This window comes from Engystomops pustulosus, chromosome 5, assembly GCF_040894005.1.
Source record: "Engystomops pustulosus chromosome 5, aEngPut4.maternal, whole genome shotgun sequence".
Lineage (NCBI taxonomy): Eukaryota > Metazoa > Chordata > Amphibia > Anura > Leptodactylidae > Engystomops > Engystomops pustulosus.
The window spans coordinates 49,155,845-49,175,099 of NC_092415.1; the positions used below are offsets into that span (position 1 = coordinate 49,155,845).

At 41.4% G+C, this 19,255-nt stretch overlaps 1 protein-coding gene across 4 annotated transcripts in view; it reads right to left on the reverse strand.

The window, feature by feature from the left end:
• RGS20 (regulator of G protein signaling 20) overlaps positions 1 to 19,255 on the reverse strand; it is a 116,889-nt gene that overhangs the window by 15,417 nt on the left and 82,217 nt on the right. Inside the window, exon 2 of one of the 4 annotated variants that reach the window (XM_072151908.1) lies at positions 2,765 to 2,845. The exons of the other annotated variants lie outside the window; for them this stretch is intronic. Coding sequence (XP_072008009.1) covers positions 2,765 to 2,845 — 81 coding nt within the window. The remainder of the gene's footprint in view (positions 1 to 2,764; positions 2,846 to 19,255) is intronic. 4 annotated transcript variants of the gene reach the window in all.

Consider the following 19,255-nt stretch of genomic DNA (forward strand, 5'->3'; position numbering starts at 1 on the left):
AAAATTAAAATGAATTTGCTGAAACAGGACACCCCCTTAAAGAGGATAAAACCTCCTGTAAACTTGTGCCAGAACTGCAATAGTATTGAACGTTTATGAGGACAGATCCTATGATTTGTCTGAACCACAAATCATTTCTTTTTAATATTTGATCAAGCAAATACGTGTTGTCTCCATGTCTCTGCCACACACAAATTAGCATAAAGCAAACAGCTACTAACAAACACCATAATGGACAGTGACTATCTCAACCAATAAGATGTTGTACGTTTATTTAGATTGCAAATTAAAAAAAAAAAGATTGAATAATTAAGATGAGCGACAGCCGGCAGTGACAGGAAAATGAAGTATTGTTCACATGGTGCATTAGACAAATGTTTATCCATAAGATAAAACAATTTGCATGCAGGCGACCAGGTGCGCAGGCTGGAAATAGCCAAGGGTGAGCGCAGTCCTCAGGGGAGCAAAGTTCTGTAAGTGCAATCATTTCTAATATAATCACCTTCTGCTCGCCCGGTAAGAATACCATGATACCATGACATGGCGCAGCGCATTCATCCCTGCCTGACTAATCACATTACAGATCAGCAAAGTCTTCAGATGTTTTGGGGATTTTTTTTTTCACACAGAATGCTTTATGATGCAAATATAGTTCCTTTATTAGGTACCAGGGGTTGTCTATGAAAAACAATAAACCACTAATATTCACCTCCTCCTGTGCTCTAGTTTAGCCATAGTGTTGGCGGTCACTGCCAGTCCCTGACTGTTTACATAGACCGGAAGTGCTGTCCCAACCAGTAGACAGAAAATCAAGTAGATGCACGGCTGTGGCCAGGACTGCACACCGGCCTCTGTAAACAAATACAGACCAGCAGGGACACGTGGTGCCACGGGTGGACGGAAGCGCAGGAGGAGGGGAGTATATAGTGGGTACAGAAAGCAGGGCCAGCTCCAGGTTTAAGTAGGCCCTGTGAGACAGAGCCTTAGTGGGCCCCTTTTCAGTAAACTCATGTCCCGGTCTACACTGCCTCTCCCCAGTATCCACAGTGTCCATACCCCCCTCAGTAGCCACAATGTCCTCACCCTCCCCCTTAGCCACAGTGTCATCATATGCCCCTCCAGTAGCCACAGTGTCCTCACCCCCCCCCCAGTAGGCACAGTGTCCTCACCCCCTCAGTAGCCACAATGTCTTCTTGCCCCACCCATTAGCCACAGTGTCCTCATTCCCCCCCATAAGCCTCAGTGTCCTCATTCCCCCCAGTAGCCACTGTATCCTCATAAGCCCCCTGCTAGACACAGTGTCCTCATACCCCCCTCTAAACCAAAGTGTCCTCACCCCCCCCCCCCTCCAGTAGCCACAGTGTTCTCATCCCCCCCCCCCCCATAAGCCATAGCATAGTGTCCTCATTCAGTCAAATCTCCCTTCCCCCGGTAGCCACACTGCCCTTTAAATGGTCAGGGACCAGGAAACCTCTTGAACTGGTTAAGTATCCAAACAACCCTGCTTATAAAGGGAATGATTCAGGTGATAAGTATATATCAAAAATAGTCTTGAAGATAAAAGTATATATTGACACAGATAAATAGGTGCAGAAAAGAATAGACCAGATATGAGCAAACATTCAGCTCATGTGTGCAGTAAACCCCTGCATAGTTAGCACATTTTATGAACAGCCAAAGCCCATTGGAAAATTGCCCCCTTAGAGAGCAGCCGGTTCCTGTCTTGTTTTGCTCTTATTCCCTGGTGATCGCTGTTTTTATTTTCCACTGCTCACACAGGGCTGATGTTTCTGCTGAGGAACAATCAGCCCTTGTTGTAATTATAATAAAATGAGGTTTACTGTATCTAGAATACACAGAATTTACAGTAGACCACCGCTGTCCAACCAGTGTCCCTAGGGTCACATGTTCAGACTGCACACCCCACATCCCGCTAGTACTCGAGCGTCAAATTCAACCTAAAACAGAATAAATCACTGTTGGCACAATACAGAAAAGGAAAAAAAACTTAATATGCTCTATACATAGTAATATATATATATATATATATATATATATATATATATATACCGTATATACTCGAGTATAAGCCAAGGTACCTTTTTTACCATAAAAAAAATGGGTAAATGTATAGTCAGCCCTCATAATGTCCACAGTAGCTCCTCCAATTAATAAAATGTCCAGCAGAGTTTCCTCATAAGTATAATGCCCAGCAGAGTACCCCCAGAGTGACCTCATTAGAATTATGTCCATCAGAGTGCCCCCAGAGTGACCTCATTAAAATGATGTCCATCAGAGTGCCCCCATTAATATAATGTCTAGCAGACTACCCCCATAAATATAATGTCCATCAGTATACCCCCATTACTATAATGCCCATCACAGTGACCTCATTAGTATAATGTCCAGTAGAGTACCTTCATTGGTATAATGTCCAGCAAGGTAAACCCATTACTATAATGTCCAGCAGAGTGACTTCTTTAGTATAATGTCCAGCAGAGTGCCCCCATAAATATAATGCCCCGCAGAGTGCCCACCATTAGTATAATGCCCAGCATAGTGCACCTATTAGTATAATGTCCAGCAGAGTGCCCCCATAAGTATCATGCCCAGCAGAGTGCTCCCATTAGTATAATGTCCAGCAGAGTAACTCCATTACTATAATGTCCAGCAGAAATACCTCATTAGTATACTGTCCAGCAGAGTGCACAGATAAGTATAATGTCCAGCAGAGTGCCCATATAAAAATAAAGTTAGTACTCACCCTCTGGCGCTGACCCCCGGCATCCTCTTCTCCCCGCAGCACCTCTTCGGATTCCCTGCCTGGCTTCCACTTCTTTGCGATCTGCTGGCACAGAAAATATGATGTCAGCAAGCGGCGACACTAACACATCATAGTTTGTGTGCCAGCAGATTGCATAGATCTTAGGAACCTAAAGAAGTGCTGCGGAGAGAAGAGGACGCTGGGGGTCTGTGCCGGAGGGTGAGTACTTTTATTTTTTTTTTTAGCCACGTGGAACTTTTGCAGCACATGAATTGGCTTATACTCAAGTACATATACGGCATATAATTTACTGTACAGCTGCTCTTTGCCTTTTTTTACTTCTCTTTCATTCAGTGAGCAGCGTATCTAAAAGGCTTCTAAAGGCCATCCAATTCCGACAGATAAAGAGGCTAATGATTAACTCTTTCCATACCTAAAGAATATTTCCCTTGATTATTTAATTAAAGGGCATCTACAACCAGGATGCAGGAGTGTATGCAAATGAGCCTGAGGGGCTCCACTGTCTATAGGAGGTTGGATTCCCCAGAGACTGTTTGTAAAGAGTTAAAGAGAACCTCCCATGCAAATTAACCCATCCAAAATATATAGTTAATTAAAAACTAGGATTAAAAAGCATTGCCCGTATCAATAAATGGTTCCTTTCCATGGCTGCAATGTTAAAAAATCAGTTTGTAAACTTATATGCAAATTACTTGATTTAATGAGGTCAGGTTTATGCGGCATTCCCTGAACTTCCATGCTTTCCTAGTCCTGATTAAAAGTGAGCTGCTGTGTGAAACTTTGATAGAGAGCTGTGTTACATCATTAGGCATTTCATGTCATGTGACCAGGGTGATGTCATCTAAGGTCCTGTTACATTTGAAACGTCTACCCGATGTATGTATCTGATCACATACATGCCTCACTTTCCAAAAGTAATAACTCAATTTTTCAAAGTTTTTCTGAGCTAAAGTGAGCATAGTTAAAAGGCTTAAAAAATTTTTAAACAAATAAAACCAGAAAAAGCAGAAAAGGATGATAAGAAAGTACCACATTTAGATAGCAGAGTTTTCGGCTAACTGGACCTTTAAATAGCCGTGAAAAAATTACCAAGCCTTAGATATCCCATACACTTAGTATTGCAATGTCCTACACATATAATTACACTTCCCAAACAATGCAGCTGGCAGGAAATTACACAGCGTTGCATCCAGAACAATGACACAGTCCTGACAAATGAAGTGGCCTTGTGTAATGACATGTCATTACATCATCACTGACATCTCTCAGATGCCTTTAGTAATCCTTCCTGTAAATGACACAATACAGTAAGAAGAAACTATTCCCAATCATAGGTTGTATACACTAGAGTTACAGAATTTATGTGGCTTACACTCCATTTTTTTTGTTATACATGAACTAGAATATTTCTTACAATTCTTCCTATAACTCCTGTATTCCAGGATTGCTATTCTATTCATAAACCCAGAAAAGAGCACTAAAATAATCACAATTTCTTGCACACCTGCGTGCCACGCTGGCGTAGTGGGCGGGCTAGGGTCATTCCTGACCCAATCACTGTTTGAGGCCCAATCACTATTTGAGGCCGGGACTCTGATATCTGATATGTAAGAGTAATGGAGATATCTTAGTGAGCTCCTGATTTTCTTGTGATCTCTTGCTATCCTAACTTCTGGCTCATGTTTTGACTATTCTCTGCTCTTGCGATTTTCTACTGTGTTTGTCCTCCTTGTTCCTATCTTACTCTGCTGACTCCTTTTCTTTTTTTGTATCGTCTTGTAATGTATGATTTGCACTTTGGTGCAGGGAGGGAACGGCTCCTAGTTATCCCCTACACTGGGGTTTGCTAGGCAATCAGGCAGGGACAGCTGAGAAGTGGGTTTAGCAATAAGGTCCACTTTGTCTATTTTTCAAGTCTGTTCCCAGAGCATGTATTACAGCATGCTCATCCATCCTGTTTCATTACATCTATATGGCTCCCCTTCTGTTATGAAGCTGGTCCCGGTCAGACCACCAAACTCCACATGACCGCTTTGCCCAACTGTTGGACTCAGCAGCAACATGTGCAAGAATAGTAACATATCAGTAGTGATGCCTTCGTTCTTGTCTAACTGGACCAGCGGCTGACCATAACGTTGGCAGAAGGCTAATTTTTTTCGATTCCAGCCAATACCATAAGAAGGGTCTAAGGAGGCCATGTGGATGGAACACAGATGTCACGGGTGCCTCTGTGACCTCCCTCCCGGGTCGCAGGGGCACCCGTGCCGCGCTTCATGGCTGCCCCGGTCCCCCGGCTTCTTACTTACCCCTTTCCCACGCCGACTCCGGCAGCACGGCGCTCGCGTCCCCGCCTCCTAGGGCACGCGCGCCACCTTTGGCAAATTTAAAGGGCCAGCTCGCCACTAATTGGCGCTGGCCATTTTCACTAAAACTACTTAAGCCTGCCTCTTATTAGCCTGCGTTCCTGTGTCTCCTGCGTTCCTGTGTTACCTGAGCTCCTCCGTGTTTCCGTGTACCAGTGTTCCTCCGTGCTGCTGTTCTGTGTTCCAGTACCCCTCTGCTTGGACCTCCTGTTGCTGACCCCGGATTGTACCCTGACGTTGCATCTCTGATTGCCGTTCTTGTACCTCAACCTTGGCCGCCACTGCAGACAAGTCACGCCTGAGGAACGACCTGGTGGTACCACGCCGCAGCTTGTCTAACCCGCTTTGCAGCGGGCTCTGGTGAAAACAGGGTACCACTTAGACTCCGGTCCCAGGTAGTGGCTTGAGTCATCGTCTGCAGTGGTTCAGTGGATCCACTACCCGCAAGCCTGACAACAGAGACAATGGTTAGTATGTCTTTAATTTTGCCCATGATCATTCCAAAACTGTGATAACATCTGCATTTATGTTTGACTACCTCATCCTTATCAGACTTTCCAAATCCCACAGCATATGCTATGTGGACCAGAAGATATGGTAAGGTTAGCCATTAAAGATTTTGCCTTTTGGCTTTTTTACCTCCCAGTTCATCTACAATATCTTTTTTAGAAAGGAAGAGAAGGATCCATCACAAACAGGAGCCAATTTATTTGTGGTTTGTTCTTTTGGTATCTGACAGGGACAGACTAATAGCAAAAGGCTTAAGGACTCCAACATCTAGGAACCCCCACAAACCCATTCACTTATAAAGTAGATCTAGTTTTGAGGGAATCGGTTCAGTATGGGCTTCATAGCCCATAGGGTTGTCCTAAACTACAGCTATCTCAATCTGCAAGTTTTAAAGGGGTATTCCCACGAAGACAAGTTCCTTATATGTACTCAGGATAACAAAATAACACATTCTCTTATTGAAAAAAATGCAGCATTTCACAGATATAAGGCCAAACTGTCTCTATCAGTCCTGGTGTACACAATTTCAGTTTCCCCTGGACATGACCCTGTAACATCTGACTTAGGGTCGTGCCGCCATCTTGGATTTCTGTGTGAGATCGTGGAGATGAGATTTCTGTCCCTCTCTGCCGTGTGGCTGTAGCCACGCCCCCTGCACGGAACTCAGAGACACTTAGTAATCACTTCCTGCCAGGAGATTGTGAGCAGAGAGAGAGGCTGCAAACTACAAGGAGATAAGTGATCCGGAAGAAGGGGGAGGCAGGCACATATCTGTGAGAAGTAGCAGAGCTCACAGTGTAACAATGTAAAAGTCTGTCAGCCTCTGTGTAATCTCATGCACCTTTCATCTGTCTCATCCCTCTCTCTATGTATCAATGTGTTAGTAGAATGTTCAGAAGCCAAATGAAAGTCTATTTACACCTGTACCCTGATAATCTAACCACATTGTCACCCCACAGAACTAGAAGCATAATAATGTGTTTGCTTAGAGAGTCCCCACCCACACCCTTGGATTTTACACTGAGTAGCCTAGAGAGTGACAGGAGCTAAAACAGCAATAAATTTGTAAAGTAAGCAGTAAAAATGATCTTTATTGTGTTAACATCACTAGGGGATTGAAATGTGAGAATTTGCTTTAATGGGAAAAACCCTTTAACATTCAGAGCTGAAGTGTTGCATGTAGAATAAAAGCCTGTTCACATATGAGCACATGAGCTGTGATGGCGCTGCCGCTCTTTACAGAATTATTTATACGTATATAAAGGATGTGAATATCCTAGGTTGCCTATTAGAAATTTACAATTTCTTATAGACGAAGAAGGCTAAATATATATATATTATATATATATATATATATACACCGTATATACTCGAGTATAAGCCAACCCGAGTATAAGCCGAGACCCCTAATTTCAACACAAAAAACTGGGAAAACCTATTGACTCGAGTATAAGCCGAGGGTGGGAAATGCATTGGTTACAGCCTCCCAGTATATAGTCTGCCAGCCCCTGTAGCATACAGCCTGCCCAGCCCCTGTAGCATACAGCCTGCCCAGCCCCTGTAGCATGCAGCCTGCCCAGCCCCTGTAGTAGGAAAAAAAATAACACTGTACTCATCTTTCCGACGTCCCCCATAGGTCCTCTTCTGTCTCAGACTGTCTCCTATGGGTGACGTCAGAAAGGTGAGTTTTGTCTTTGTTTTTAGTTGACTCGAGTATAAGCCGAGTTAGGGTTTTTGAGCACAAATTTTGTGCTGAAAAACTAGACTTATACTCGAGTATATAAGGTATACGGTATATATATATATATATATATATATATATGGAAAAAATAACACAGTTTAGTACTTTGTATTTATTTCAGAAGAATTAAACTGATTTCAATCTCCCCTTACATGCAGATTATAGAATACAGTCTTAAACTTTTAGCTACAGCTGCATGCAAAGATCTGGGGATAAAAGTTATTTTCATGGACAAAAGAAGCTTAGCGCTGTCTGATTTAATCAGTTATAACATTTATTAATTCCGCAATCTACCATTCACTGTAGCATAAAAGACAGTGGGGACAAATACTCCACACATACTAGACTTTCCAGTGAAGAAATATATTGCCCCGAACTAGTGAAATACTGAAAATTAATATCATCTCCAGGCAGTATGCCTTTACTTCAGTCTACAGTTATTTCACCTCTTACTTTCTACGGGTGACGGGTAACATTGGTTATGGTATGCACAAAAACTGTACACAAATCCCAGATGTCGTACAAGAAATCTAGCATCAAAATGTCAAGCATGATAAACCAGGGACATTACTCATAGATCCAGGCACCGTGACTGTGATTATCATCTTATATATGTTATTCATGGCCTCCTTTCTACTAAAATCAACTTTTAATATTATGCTAATGAACCAGAAGTGCTTTTGGGTGTTAACAGAGCCCCTCCGTGCTGTAGCTTCACAGGCTATTACACTGTGCAGGAGCATGTTTCACCCCCACTCCCTCAGCACTTACACCTCCCTCTGCCTGCTGTAATCTCACAGCAGCAGAGATTTTATCACAAAGTGGTTGGGGGAGTTGCTCATGCACAGGGTAACTTCCTGTGGAGCTACAGAAGGGAGTGTTTCTGGTAACAACCCACCATAGTCCTTCTGGCTAATTAGCATAAAGTTTAAAGTTTAACGGAGGCCATTAATAAAATATATATAAGATGAACACAGTTACAGTGCCTGGATCTACGAATAAGTGTCCCTGGTTTATCATGCTTGGTTATGGTGATGGATATTCTTTAACCTTCAAGTCTCATGACAGCTGGATGTCTAAGAGACTATTCACATGCATGTAAAATAGGTTTTTGCAATCACACAATTCCTATTTAAAGGGCAAAACAGAACAAACAAAAAGCCCACGAATTCTGACAGCACCGGATGTATTTCTATCCCTGATACTCATAAACAGGTAGAGTTTTCTCTAAATCCCAACCTGCTGCATTTTATTCTACATAAATGAAGACACGAAAACAGATCATTCAATAAAAATCTATTCTGTAAATCAGTAAAATCGCATTAAGTTGAAACAAATGTAATCTGAGTTATTTGATACAAGTAATAATGAGTAATCGTAGCCAGGATTGTCTGAAACATGAGCAGGTTTTGGAAATGTTTGTTGAAGCTTTGCAATGCCATGTTCACGTTTTATCGTTCTTAAGTGGAGTTTAAGCCACATTTCTAATGATCGGGATAATCCATCTCTTGCGTGTGTTGCTTCCTTATTCTTCGTGGTGCAGTACGAATTGTGTGATACTCACTGTAGTTTCATGTTTTTATTACATGACTATTAGACATGTATCTACCAAGTCTCTCAAATTTATTTATTTTATTGCTTTCAAGGTTGACCACATATGTTATTTTATACATTAAAGGGAACCTGTCACCAGGAGACCCATTTTTAGCACTCCCCCAGTCCCCACAGAGCATAGTACATACACTGCCAAAGTGGTTTTGTATAAAACTTAGGTTTTACAGAAAAAAAGATATGTTATATTGTACCTTTCATTAGCATCTGCTGTGTGACTAGGCAGTTGCCAATTGGGAGGGACTGGAAAGAAGCAGTTCCCCCCCACCCTTGGGAAACATGTGACCTTTTCAAATATATGAATAACTCCCCACACTCGGGATTGGCTGTAGAGTAGCAGGGGGCGTCGCTAAACCCAGTGTTGGGTGTTTTCATATATTTGAAAAGGTCACATGGAGGAGCTGTTTCCCAAGGGTGGGGGGAAACTGCTCCTTTCCAGCCCCTCCCCATGGGCAACTGCCTAGTCACACAGCAGATGCTAATGAAAGGTACATTATAGCATATCTTTTTTTATGTAAAACCTATTTTTTATACAAAAACACTTTGGCAGTGTATGTACTATGCTCTGTGGGGACTGGGGGAGTCCTAAAAATGGGTCTCCTGGTGACAGGTTCCCTTTAAAGGGGTTGTCCAGGAATATTTTTGTATAAATGGTTGGAGGGGGTATAAAATAATAAATTTCTTATACTCACCTCTCTCTGTGCTCCCATCAACCACAGCCCATGACTGTCAATGTCTGTATGTGTACAGAGCCCGACAGTGCCATCCCGAACACAACTGCGAACCTGCTACAGCTTGACACTCCTGCAGGAGCAGAGCAGAGGCGTGGTGGGGACAGATACCAGCAGTGACAGCCGATGGCACAGGTGAACGGGAGGAGGGTAGAGGTGAGTATAAGAGGTTTCTAATTTTTACACCCCCTCCCGCCATATATTAAAATAAAATATCCCCAGACAACCCCTTTTAAAGTGCGAATATATATATATATATATATATATATATATATATAAACCCTAGGTTGTTTCTGTAGCCTTATGTGGACATTGGTCACCCTAAGATCTAGCGGCATAAGGAATAACATATGTGTGTACACAAAGGTATTTTAAAGTATTAGTTATCCAATAACTATTGTGTGTCTCCACACAAGATTAACTATAAGATGATGGAAGATTTAGAATTTCTGCTTCTTGTCAGTCAATCAAAGCCTTCCTTGCTGACATGAAGACCTCTGACCAGTTTGACTCACATGTTTCATTAGGTGTGTCCTAGATAACGGGATTGGACGTGGTTCTTAATGACCATAAGTTTTCACCCCCTACCATTACTAATCCTACTGCTTTGTGTGATCTTTGCCACACCTTTGCCCCCACGTGAGAACCTAGCCTTACATCATCTAGAAAGTGTCTATGTACAGAAAGCAAGAATGAACTGAAACACAAAGTATATTAGAAAGTAAAGCAATCTTTCATTATAAAATACATAGTCAAAACAAAAGTGGTTATCTACTGTATTGTGTGTCTGATGGTGGATGATAAATCTGTCACATTATTAGATCGTCTGAGGCTAAGGCTACATTCACACGACACGACCGTTACTGTGGCAGTGATCTGGTTGACCCAATCACGGCCACAATAGAGGTCTATAGCATCGGCTGCTTAGTTTTCTATGCAGAGGGGAGGGGTGAGGGGAGCTCCCCTCTTCGGTAACAGGCCAGCATGCACACAGAGGATCCGACCCCGGCGTGCACATGGTCGTGTGCATGTAACCTAACAGTTTGCCTCCTTTTAGATGGTTTGATTTGAGTGCAAATTTTTACCCCATATTTTGTACATTTCGCTTAATTAATTTCCTCCATGTTCAAAGACAACCTTAAAGGGGTTGTAAAAATGAAAAAACAAAAATTTACAACCCAGGAAACATGTGGTAGAAGATGCTTTGCTCATTTTTACATGACTTTGGAGGAGATTTTTTTTCACATAGAAGGACATTTCATACCCAACCTAAGGGGAATGCTAGTTTAAAGGGGTAAAATCTGGTGACAAGTTCCCTTTAAAGCTACAACATAGCAAAACTTGAAAAACATATTTTACACAACACCAATTTTGGTCATCCATGAACTTATATTTTATATCTCCGATGCTTTTAGCATTTAAATCATCCCATGGATAGTTAATAGAAACACAATGGTCCATTGACGGACCATGGCAGTGGTTTTTCAAATAAAGATTTGTCAATCGCGTCCTCTCCACTTGACTACTTTATTTCTCAGATTATGAACATATAGACCCGAGGTATCTCCAAAGAAAGAATCCAAAGATAAAAATTAATAATAAATGAAGCACAATAACACAGACAAAGGGCAGCAGATTGCAGATACATCCCCAGCTCAGCACTAATACAGCGATAATGGAACAGATCTACATGTTCACTGTAAATGTGCAGCCTCTTATAGTGATTTGGTTTGTATTTCCCTGGTAAAAACAGCAACTTTCTTACATCATTTAATGGTAGTTATTAGTTGTTGCACTTTTTACATGAGGGCTCGACATGCCCTAAAGACACCAGAGGGGATGGAATATCTGCAGATTTTTGCTGTGATTTTAACCCCTTATCTAATGCCCAGTCTATTTTTCATTTTTTCTCTATCATTGCTTTTTTTTTATTTTCCAGTCACCATGGCTGTATGGGATCTTATTTTTTTCTGGATGAAATGTTGTTTTTAATAGCACAATTTTGTCCTACAGGTGAACCTTTTCTGTATATATTGGGGCACATTTACTTACCTGGTCCTGTCACGATCCCCAAGGTGCGCTGTCTGACGAGGATGAAGTCCGGCGCGATTCACTAAGATTGTGCACTCGAAATCCTGCATGTGTCGCTTCCCCGCTGAGAGTTCACCTTCTTCTTCCCAGTATATGTGAGTGCATGGCTTGCGACACAATTTGAATTTTAAATCCCGCGCTTAGTCCGAATCAGTCGGGTTGTCCGACAGCCACGCCCCCCATTTGTGTTGCACAAAAGTCATGCATGAAAATTGCGCCAAAATCCATCGTGTGTCAAAAACCTGTTAAATTCGCCGCAATTCGGAAATAGTCGGGAAACCCGATGGAAATGCGGTGTGCAGACCCTTAGTAAATGTGCCCCGTTGTGTCCATATCCTATGTCCTTGTCATGTTACTCCAGGATTACTGACAATTTAAGGAGTTACTGAATTTACAGGGATTTTCCACACTCCGAGCCACAAATCTATGAAATTGTAAACCAGTTTGCATGTGGTTTAATAATGCTGACAAATACATAACCAAGATGATTTCATTGACTTGGTGTAACTGTGTCCACTTCTGAGCAGGTCCACACATCTATGCATAATCTGGCCTGTTTTAAGCCTGTTAAGCGGGGTAGATAAGCAGATAATTGCTTGGAGAATAGGATCCTGCTTTTGTATCACCTATTTGTCTGCTTACGTTAATTACACAGATTACTCACTGTAAGCTTGAGTGACTGAGTAAGCAATCAAGCATCACATAAGTTAACCTAGATATTCATATAAGAATGATCTATGTGTCCACGGGGGTAAATACGTCAGTGCTAGCGTTTGCTACAGCACCAATAAGGCTACTTAAAGGGATATTGCCTTAAACGTCTTAAAGAAGGGGCCTTACCTCTGTGACTTACATCTTTATCACACCCCCCCCCCCTCATACTGAGTCCTGTAGCTCACAATTCACCCCATCCCCGATGAGGGTCAGTAGTGGTCACATTTTATCAAAACAAACAGAGGAATTATGAAAACTGAGTGAGATTAACAATTTCTTAAACTTCTGAATTGCACAGTTCTCTGTTCTATTACTGTTTCCCAAATTACTAATCACTGCTATGGGAAATATGGAAACTGTGTAGATAATATGGAAACTGTGTAATACAAGGTTACAAGTGGTCTTGTTATCTTACTTATGTCCAAAAGAGACAATCGGGGGCATACATTAATTGTCTGCTTTTTGGCGCATGAAATGTGTGTTAAGTTAGACTTTAGATTTTGGCTCAAGGGCTTAGTGAATTGCAACATGGCTGGAATGGCTGAAAAAGTGTCTGGAACCTAGAAGCGCAGGTAAAGTGTCGGGATTGCTGAGCTGCGCCAAAATTGAGTGGCCAAAAAAATGGGGTGTGATTGTCGCAAAAGGTGCAATATTGTGGAGCTAAAACCTATGGTGCACAAGTGCAGCAAGAAAAAAAATCTGCCAAAAAAATGGCGGAAAGCCAATAATAAATGCCCACCAATGACTTCCCAGTTTGATCATTGGGAAATGTTTTTTGGTGTGGAGTCTCATGACAGATAATATATTCCAAAATCCACTGTGTGAACATACCATGAAGAATCAGGTTACACTTTCCGTTTAATGAGGGCGTAATGGAAACAAAAAACCTCAATGACTTTAATATACCAAAGGTTACCTTCCATTACTCTACTGTAATTAATAGTGATAAAATAATAACACTCCTGCAATACTCCATCTATTAGTTGGTCTAGTTAACGCCAAAAAATTAAAATGTTAAAGGGGTGTTCTCATCTGGACATTCACATTCAGTTACATTAATCTTCCATGTATAAACATTTCTTCAATTAGCTGTTATTACAAAAATGTTCCTGTGTGAAGATAATTTCCCATAAATGTAGTCATATGGTCCCTTAGAAACAAGACTAACTCCATGCATACAGCCACCTCTGCTGGAGGGATTGCACAAAAAAACAAAAGGTTTTATATATGAAATGTCCAGGAGTTACTGCAGGTCCCGCAGCCGTCCTGTGGTAATGATCGCCGAATCCAGGAGGTCAGACCGGACTCAATAGAGCATATCCGACCACTGCTGCCAAAATGTGAGGTGGTCGTATCAGAGGAAGCCATCTCATTTCTAAGGGACAACATGACTACATTTATGAGTAATTATTTTTACACAGGAACATTTTTTTAATAACATCTAATTGAAGAAATGTTTACATATGGCAGATTAAATGTAAATGTCCAGATGGGAATACCCCTTTAACTCTTTGCGCACAATCTTTTCCCATGAGGTCCAGCCTAAATAGTCTAAAACCTCTGATAAATGTGGTGCAAGACATTTGTTTTTGAAAAATTACCAAAATTCTAACTCAACCAACTTCATAACTGTGCCCCACTGTGTTCTCCTAGAGGGCCAGATTATAACCCCCATTAATTCCATCTATTTTATGCTCGGCCACATATAGATCAGATGTAAATCTTTACTTTATGCCTTATCTTTGTGTTGTCTCCAGACCTAATTTTGATCTACAATATCTGATGCAAAAACTGACTAAACTAAGGTGTAAATAGGGCTTAAATTTTTTTTCTTATACACTTGCTTTGCTAAATGAAATAGAAATGCAATAGACATGTGGTCACGGGGGAAGCCTTTGGATTGTGTCTCAAAACACAATGGAGCAGATTTATCAAGCTGTCTAAAAGTCAGAATATTCTTAGTTGCCCATGGCAACCAATCACAGCTCCCATTTAAAATATTCAGGAGCACTGGTAAAATGAAAGCTGAGCTGTAATTGGTTGCCCTGGGCAACTAAGAATATTTTGACATTTAGACAGCTTGATAAATCTGCAACAATATGTGAATACAGCCTCAGGTCTAAAATCCTTGAGAGAGTCTGATGCGACTAAGGCCTATTGCCCAACAGTGAGTGTCAGTTCAGTTCCGGTCTATAAGCGTTTGGGCCAGACATTCAGGCAAGCTTACATTGCATCACACTTGCTCATGGGCTACTTTCCTAACTCGCATCAAAGTCACCTCATCTGCCCGCCGGAATGTCTGGCCCTGGCCGGAATGTCAGTTGAGTTCTGGACCCTGACAGTTATGGCCGGACATTCCGGCAGGTACATGATGTGAGTTGGATGTGAGTAAGCCGCATTAGCCGCATTTGTGGGATTTTTAGGCCTAAAGGGCAACCAATAGGGTTGTTATTGTCACTCAGCATAAATAGCTGCTTCTGCCAGCAATGTAGAGTATTTCCTTGAGTCCTCATTCACCTTGTTTTGTACTACAGTTAATGGGCATCTGTGAAAAATGAAAACTACACAGACGAAAGTTAAACGGGACATTTTTCACAGGTGAGTTGCATCACTGATTTTATATAGGAATATGAATAAAGCCTTACAAGTACAGACAGCCCCTGCGTTACATACAAGATAGGTTCTGTAGCTTTGTTCTAAAGTTGGATTTGTATGTTAAGTCGGAACTGAATATTTTATAATTGTAACTCCAGCCCAAATTTTTTGGCCTCTGTGACAATTGGATTTGGAAAATGTTGGGTTGTCATAAGAACCAGCATTAAAATATAGCTTACTTGTAGACACCTTAGATAACTGTTATAGCTGTTAATTGTAAATTACCAACATCCAGAGGTCCGTTTGTAACTAGGGGTCATCTGTAAGTTGGGTGTTCCTAAGTAGGGGACAGCCTGTACTAAGATTATACTATTTATATTTGAGAAGATTTTGAAAGGATCATTTAAAGGGACTGGTCAAGTTTGCATGTTCTCCCCTGTTTGGGAGTCTGACTACTGGGACCACTGATCAGAAGTGTGCTCCTGTTCCGTCTTATGAACGGAGGTGGAAGTAGAGCTTACACCCTGTTGCTCCATTCTGTTGCCTAATAGAGAGCTGGCTGTGCCATATACATGATGTGGGGATGTGTTGCATCAGTTACATCTGGCTTAAAAATATCTAAAAATTGTTGTTATTGCCATTTTGTGGCAGCCCACTCCACTTTTCGACTCCATATTAAATATTTTCATTTAGTCGTAAAATTAAGAGCAAATCCAAGTCGTCCAGTGACACAGGAAACAAATATAAACTTGTTGTGACTTTTTTGCAAAAAAAAAAAATCACAAATGATCTGGAGGTGTTAACACCCCTTGTGCCAAGATAAAACCACATTCACCAAGCTGTCTAAGTCCCTATGGTAAATCTTCTAAGCACATGTGGAACATACAGTGGTACACATCTTTATATTCAGTGTGTGCGGAAAGAACACAATGGGGGGCATTTATTATTGGCTTTGTGCCAGCTATTTGGGAGCTGTTTTTATTATGTTGCTGCACCTTGTGATCCATATTTATTATATGTCGGCGTCACAATTTAACTTCCTTACACTTTTTCTGCTCTTCTAGTTTACAACACCTTTTTCTGGAGCAATTTATGTTGCATACTTAGACACACAAAAGGCAAGTCTAGCATGTCCTATAACACCTGCGTGAATATGGAATCACTTTCTTCTGTGCGCCAAATTATTAAGCCCTTGCGTCACAATCTAAAATCACAGTCTAAAAACTTGCACAATTTGTGTACCAAAAAAACCAGACCCTGTGATACAAATAACAAAATGTGCCCCTTTGTGTACAGAGCGTTGCAGATTTTACATTGGGGCACAGGAGCTTTACATTAGGTACATACATAGTACATTTTTATTTTCCAAAAGTTGATAATTGAATTTTAGTTGATTTTCTTCAGTAAGGGAACCTGTCATCACATTTTCACATATACAGCCAATGACAGGTTCTTATCCCCTGGCATCAGAGGAGGCATGCCCTGCTCAACCGTCCCGTCCCATCTACTCCTCCTTATGTCCCATGCCTCTTCTCAGCATGTCGTATCGCTAGGGTGATATCATCGAAGGTCTTTTCCCCACTTTCATTTGCAATGTCTACCCCATGTATACATCCGATCACATGAAATCACAGCATGGCTCCATGGACTTATACTGTTCCCCATCCTCCATGGAAGCTGCTGTGATTTCATGTGATCAGATACATACATCGGGCAGACGTTTCAACGGTAAAAGGACATCACCGTGGTCACATGATGAAGTAGCCAATGATGTAACAGAGTGCTCTCTAAATGTTCCGCACAGCAACATGTCCTAACAGATACCTGTCAATCAGGAACAGGGAGACAGGGCACCACAGTGATCACTGCATATACTGGACCACAGTACTATTATGTGAGTTGCATATAAGTTTACAAACTGATTTTTTTAAACATTGCAGCAATGAAGAGGAACCATTTAGAGATAAGGGCAATGCTTTTTAATCATCGTTTTTAGTGAAGGATTTATATTGGGTGGGTTAGTTGGCATGGCATATCCCCTTTAAATCACATTCCACATAACCATTCATTGCCAATACTATGAATGAATTTAACAAGTGCCTACTGTACGAGAGCCTGACTCACGCTGTTTACTGCAGTGTATTGCACACTGACTCACAAAATTACTTACACTTGTAATGACTAACACTATAGTTTCCATCGGCAGATGCTTCCTAAAATTTACTTCTGACTCACGTTTATACAATTCCTTAGGTTTTTGATAACAATGTAGCAATGTAAATCAAGAATTATTGGCAATAACCTGAGTCGCATGCAGTTTTGTCACATTCCAGTACACCCGCCGGAATATACTACGATGATACAACTGGTTACTGATGTCACTGGGGTGAAACATCAGACGGAGTGACATCACAGGGAAAGGACAATGACCAATGCAAACAGTCAAAGGTGACCCTAGGCACAGTGGCAGCCAGAGAACGAAGCAATTGACTGGTGGAATTCTATATAGAAGAAAGGCATCAATGTACATAGATTATACCTACAGTATTAGATTCTCAATATCAAAAACACTCAGCACCCCCACAGATCACATGTTATCAGCAGCTAATAAATAGAGAATGGAACAGGATACAGAATGCTCCATTCTAAGTGAAGTGGTCAGACGAGGTCACTGCAAATCATCTCTCCTCAGTTTGAGTATGAAATATCCTTTCTAGATTCCCCTCTTTTATGTGAAATCTCATCCGTTTACTCCAAAGTCAGGTAGATATGACTCTTCTCATTTCTTTTTTGCATGTGATGAGTCAAGTTTAGTGATTCCTGGGGTAGTGTTAATTCAGCCCCTATATACTGTTCTTTAGCACCTAAAACATGCTTTTTTGTGTCATATTAAAGATTTTCACTGAAGACAGGTTGTAAAAGCCCATCCCAGCTGCATTGCAAATATGCCTTTCTGCTTCTTTAAGCATTTTTATTAAAATAAAAATTGTGTGTTGTAACTTACCTTGCACCCTGACAGAATCCTCTGTGTAGTCCCAGGGGTTGGGCTTCGGTTCGGATGCATTTCAAAAAACACCATGTGACTTGTCTGTGCTGCAGGCTTCTCAGATCTTACCCCCATCTATGTGCTCCTTTACAGCTCCTCCCTCACCCACTGATGTCACCTCACCAGGCTGTGAGCTCTATGAAGGAGCAGGACAGAGGAGCTGTACAGGAGCACAAAACTGCAGGTCAAGAGCTGAGCAGTCTGCAACACAGACAAGCCACATGTTGTTTTTTTTAAACGCATCCAAACCAAAGGCCAACCCCTAGGACTACACAGAGGATTTTGTCAGGATACAAAGTATGCTATAACACACAATTTTATTGTACTGCAAATGCATAGAGAAAGCATAAAGACATATTTACCCTGCAAGTGTGATGGGCTTCTGCAACCTGTCTACAGTGAAAATTAGGTCCCTGGTGACAGTCCCCTTTAAAATGTAGGGAGGAACTGGATCTTTATCTGCAGCCTGTATTTCTTTAGCTGCCTGTATCTCTGGTTCTGTAGCTCTCAAAGCAGTAAGCCTGATGTGATCTGAAAGTCAAGATCCTTATCTTTAATATGATGTGTTTCCATGTGCTATAGAACTGGAGATATTGGCTTCTGAGGTGACACTCTCTTTGCAACCACTCTTCACTTGACACATCTCATATTTGCCTGACTTTGCGGGAGATTTTGCATGAAAGAGGGGATTCTAGAAAATATATTTCTATCCTACCTAAGACGTCTCACAGCTTGCAGGAGTAGAATCTGGACGCCTAACAATCTGATATTGTTGACTTATCCTTTACATAGTTGTTCAATATTTTTAGAACAGAGAAACACTTCAAAGGGGGTGTCCAACTAAATGTAAAATATGCTTATATGCAGCGCTGTGTTAAATAAGTTACAAAAATTGACCCCTCTGATCCAGCACGCGACACCCAGTTCTGCCTTTGGCAGTCATAAACACAGCACATCATTCACTGGCCTCAACACTCACATGTGTAATTGTCACCAATGAGGCCAGTGGAAGCTGTGAGCATTTTAATTTTTCTATTTTAACACAATGCTGTATTAAAGCAGATTTTA